Source organism: Sinocyclocheilus anshuiensis, unplaced genomic scaffold (assembly GCF_001515605.1).
Source record: "Sinocyclocheilus anshuiensis isolate Anshui unplaced genomic scaffold, SAMN03320099.WGS_v1.1 scaffold1877, whole genome shotgun sequence".
Classification (NCBI taxonomy): domain Eukaryota; kingdom Metazoa; phylum Chordata; class Actinopteri; order Cypriniformes; family Cyprinidae; genus Sinocyclocheilus; species Sinocyclocheilus anshuiensis.
The window spans coordinates 261,668-266,038 of record NW_015540967.1 but is presented as its reverse complement, the minus strand read 5'-3'; the positions used below and the strand labels follow the sequence as shown (position 1 = coordinate 266,038).

Genomic DNA, 4,371 nt, shown 5'->3' with positions numbered 1-4,371 from the left:
GTAAAAGAATCAGATTTTTTTTTTTTTTTTTTTTTGGACTAATTATCCAAATAACGTATTGTCCTACAGATCTATTATTATCAGAGCATACGAGCAGAGCATAGCGTCACTGAAGGTAGCATCATTTTACCAGTGTTGTCCAGTAGAGCTGTACTACAGCATGTTACAGCACAGTAGCGCTACTACAGGAACAAGTATACTGCATAGAAATTTTCTGTCAGCGCGTTATTTGAGCGGACTTTGCTTTTCTGGTGAGCATGAGCGGTACACGAGCGGAACGCACATTCATAGAGCGGAATATATATATTATAACATATAACATAAATATTATTATATGTAGCCTATATATTATTATATGTAGCCTATATTTTCGGCTCGTATTTTCGGCCGTTTTTCTCTTTTGGCTGAAAATGGCATTATTTTCGGCGGCCGAAAATTCGGTGCATCCCTAATTTTTATCGTCCATGATCAAAAATCTCTACTTTGAAGTGTCTGTTTTAAGGGAATTCACTGCTGCTTCTTTTTAACCCTTTGTGAAACATGAAAACTTGTCAACAAACTCTAAAAGACACCATTTTTAATTACCTCATGGTTATTTTTGTTTTAGCATTAAATCATTGTCAGTGCAACAGAAGCCCAAACTTAAAGTTATTTGGTTTTATATTTAAAGAATAAAGAGTACAACATTAGGTATTTTTGACTCTTGCTCTTCGCTTTGCTTTCATGTTGCATAGTAGTGTTGTCAAAAGTACTGACTTCAATTTCCCGCTAAGATTTGAGCACTGTTGAGCGGATTCTTAAACACCGCTGATTGGCCATAGTGTTCACACGCTCAACAGATATGACTGTAATTGGCTACAATGATCATCGCTTCATGCTCTTCACCGAGCGCTCACACAGAAGCACATAGGAGCATTTGAAAGCTGCGTCTGTCAGTGTGGATCTGTTTATGTGTAGATATGTTAGGGATCCGCTGACATACGCGGTTTATTAAACGCTCCTATGTGCTTCTGTGTGAGCGCTCGGTGAAGAGCATGAAGCGATGATCATTGTAGCCAATTACAGTCATATCTGTTGAGCGTGTGAACACTATGGCCAATCAGCGGTGTTTAAGAATCCGCTCAACAGTGCTCAAATCTTAGCGGGAAATTGAAGTCAGTACTTTTGACAACACTACTATGCAACATGAAAGCAAAGCGAAGAGCAAGAGTCAAAAATACCTAATGTTGTACTCTTTATTCTTTAAATATAAAACCAAATAATATGTTTTTTTTTTTTTTTTTGGACTAATTATCCAAATAACGTATTGTCCTACAGATCTATTATTATCAGAGCATACGAGCAGAGCATAGCGTCACTGAAGGTAGCATCATTTTACCAGTGTTGTCCAGTAGAGCTGTACTACAGCATGTTACAGCACAGTAGCGCTACTACAGGAACAAGTATACTGCATAGAAATTTTCTGTCAGCGCGTTATTTGAGCGGACTTTGCTTTTCTGGTGAGCATGAGCGGTACACGAGCGGAACGCACATTCATAGAGCGGAATATATATATTATAACATATAACATAAATATTATTATATGTAGCCTATATATTATTATATGTAGCCTATATTTTCGGCTCGTATTTTCGGCCGTTTTTCTCTTTTGGCTGAAAATGGCATTATTTTCGGCGGCCGAAAATTCGGTGCATCCCTAATTTTTATCGTCCATGATCAAAAATCTCTACTTTGAAGTGTCTGTTTTAAGGGAATTCACTGCTGCTTCTTTTTAACCCTTTGTGAAACATGAAAACTTGTCAACAAACTCTAAAAGACACCATTTTTAATTACCTCATGGTTATTTTTGTTTTAGCATTAAATCATTGTCAGTGCAACAGAAGCCCAAACTTAAAGTTATTTGGTTTTATATTTAAAGAATAAAGAGTACAACATTAGGTATTTTTGACTCTTGCTCTTCGCTTTGCTTTCATGTTGCATAGTAGTGTTGTCAAAAGTACTGACTTCAATTTCCCGCTAAGATTTGAGCACTGTTGAGCGGATTCTTAAACACCGCTGATTGGCCATAGTGTTCACACGCTCAACAGATATGACTGTAATTGGCTACAATGATCATCGCTTCATGCTCTTCACCGAGCGCTCACACAGAAGCACATAGGAGCGTTTAATAAACCGCGTATGTCAGCGGATCCCTAACATATCTACACATAAACAGATCCACACTGACAGACGCAGCTTTCAAATGCTCCTATGTGCTTCTGTGTGAGCGCTCGGTGAAGAGCATGAAGTGATGATCATTGTAGCCAATCACAGTCATATCTATTGAGCGCGTGAACACTATGGCCAATCAGCGGTGTTTAAGAATCCGCTCAACAGCGCTCTAATCTTAGCATTTTAACATTTTTAAAATTGCAGTGCCGACTGGTACCGAAGTCGGTACTTTTGACAACGCTGTTGCATACCATAGAACCATATTGATTATAGCATTTCTTTTGTTTATCTCTTAGCTTCTTCTGGATGGGGAGGTAGTGGCTCTCCTTCCAGTCCATGTGTGGACAACAGTACTGCAGCCTGGGGTAAATCTACTGAAGCACCCACTAATTGGTGCAACACCGATGACACTGGCAAGGCACCAGGTTGGGGGGATTCCTCTCCCAGTCCAGTGAAGTCTGGTGAGTCTGGATAATTTTGTGCTACCAGTAATGGAAATGTGTTTGGAATTAAACTGTTCCCGAATGTATTCACACTTCTGAGTGTTTTAAAGTATTTTTCTTTATATTTACAGGTTCAAAGTCTATGCAAGAAGGTTGGGGTGAAGGAGAGGGATCAGTCAGTGCTTCACGTCACTCCAGCTGGGAGGAGGAGGATGAGAGTGGTGGTGGTGTATGGAACAGCGCTGGTTCTCAAGGCAGCAGCTCGTCCTACAACTCTGGAGGCTGGGGAGCCAAGAAGGGCAACAAGGTATGTCAGTGGTCAGGCTAGGGTCAATATTCATGCAAATCTGAAACTGAAGTTACTCCTGATTACTAGTTACTGAGCTTTTGGTCTAATTTTCTTCAGGGTTCCTTGAAGGGTGCAGGAGACTCTTGGATGAACCCAATGACAAGACAGTTTTCAAACATGGGGATTCTGGTAAGAAATTATGAAAGAATTGTCTTAGATATGGAATTTAGACTTTTTTTAATGTAATCACAGCAATCAGTTGTAATTGACCTATCGGTAAGCCCCGCCCCCCTTAGTTACTGTTGCGAATTCGGACAAACAAACAGAGTTGCTAACTGTAATTGACCTATCGGTAAGCCCCGCCCCCTTAGTTACTGTTGCGAATTCGGACAAACAAACAGAGTTGCTAACTGTCTTACAATGACAGCTGTCAGTGTGAAAACCTTGTCCCTATAACTTCTTGATCAATTTTGGACACAGAAGGACCACCATTCAAGTGGGACTTAAATATGCCATGGAGGGATATATAAAATATTTTAAAATAAATATTGTGGTATTGTGGTAAACATCCCAGATCAACACTGTTCATGTATTGCAGGGTACGATTAAATTAATTTACATTTAACCAGTTTAATACAAAGATACAGTGAAATGTAGAACTTCGTTTGTGTTTTTGCCCTACACTGCGACATGAGACACGAGAACAGTCCGCTATTTAGGTTTGTATGGACTCACTAACTTTAACATTAGCCAGTTTTAGCCAGAGATACCTTTCTAAAGCACAAGATGACATTAACGTTCTGCTTGAGCAGATGAAAATTGTAACTTAATGAGAGTATGACAACCAGATAATGAACGGTTTTGTCTTCATTGAGATTGGGCGTGAATGCTTTGCGACATTTTGCTCCGTTTTGTTTGGGTTTAGGAAATAGAATAATATAAATTCCATTGCCTATCCTCTCAGGATACCTGGAATTTACAAGGACCCCAGGCACATCGTTTTTCCATTTTTGAAGCATAAACCCCATAAAAACAATGCGAGCTTCGGATCTTCCAATGTTTCTCTATGGCTCTGAAACCTACAGATGTCCGAGTTCCGCTCCCCGTGCAACTGATACCAGGGATTAAAGTTCTTCATCGCTACGACGGATTTCCGTTAATTGCAGCAAGTCTACGACGGATCCCCGTCAGTTGGAAAAAATGATGGGAAAAGAAACATGTAGCGCGATAACTTGAATTTCGGCGCGGGATTGCGGCTATTAATAACAATTCTACTCATTCCAAAGACTATAGAATACCCTTAAAGGGACTTTGTCTTATTCCCACAGGTTCCGCGCTTATAACGCGATGATAGATGACGGAACGTATCATTTGCACGTCTTGAGAACTCACTCGCGCGCTCATTTTCTGTGCGCCCACAGATCGCGA

General features: G+C 40.0%; 1 protein-coding gene across 3 annotated transcripts in view; it reads left to right on the top strand.

The window, feature by feature from the left end:
* Positions 1-4,371, top strand: part of tnrc6ba (trinucleotide repeat containing adaptor 6Ba) — a 63,858-nt gene that overhangs the window by 17,403 nt on the left and 42,084 nt on the right. For all 3 annotated transcript variants that reach the window (XM_016488291.1, XM_016488290.1, XM_016488293.1), the window contains 3 exons: positions 2,508-2,672; positions 2,786-2,961; positions 3,061-3,132. In XM_016488291.1, the coding sequence (XP_016343777.1) occupies positions 2,508-2,672; positions 2,786-2,961; positions 3,061-3,132 (413 nt within the window). The remainder of the gene's footprint in view (positions 1-2,507; positions 2,673-2,785; positions 2,962-3,060; positions 3,133-4,371) is intronic.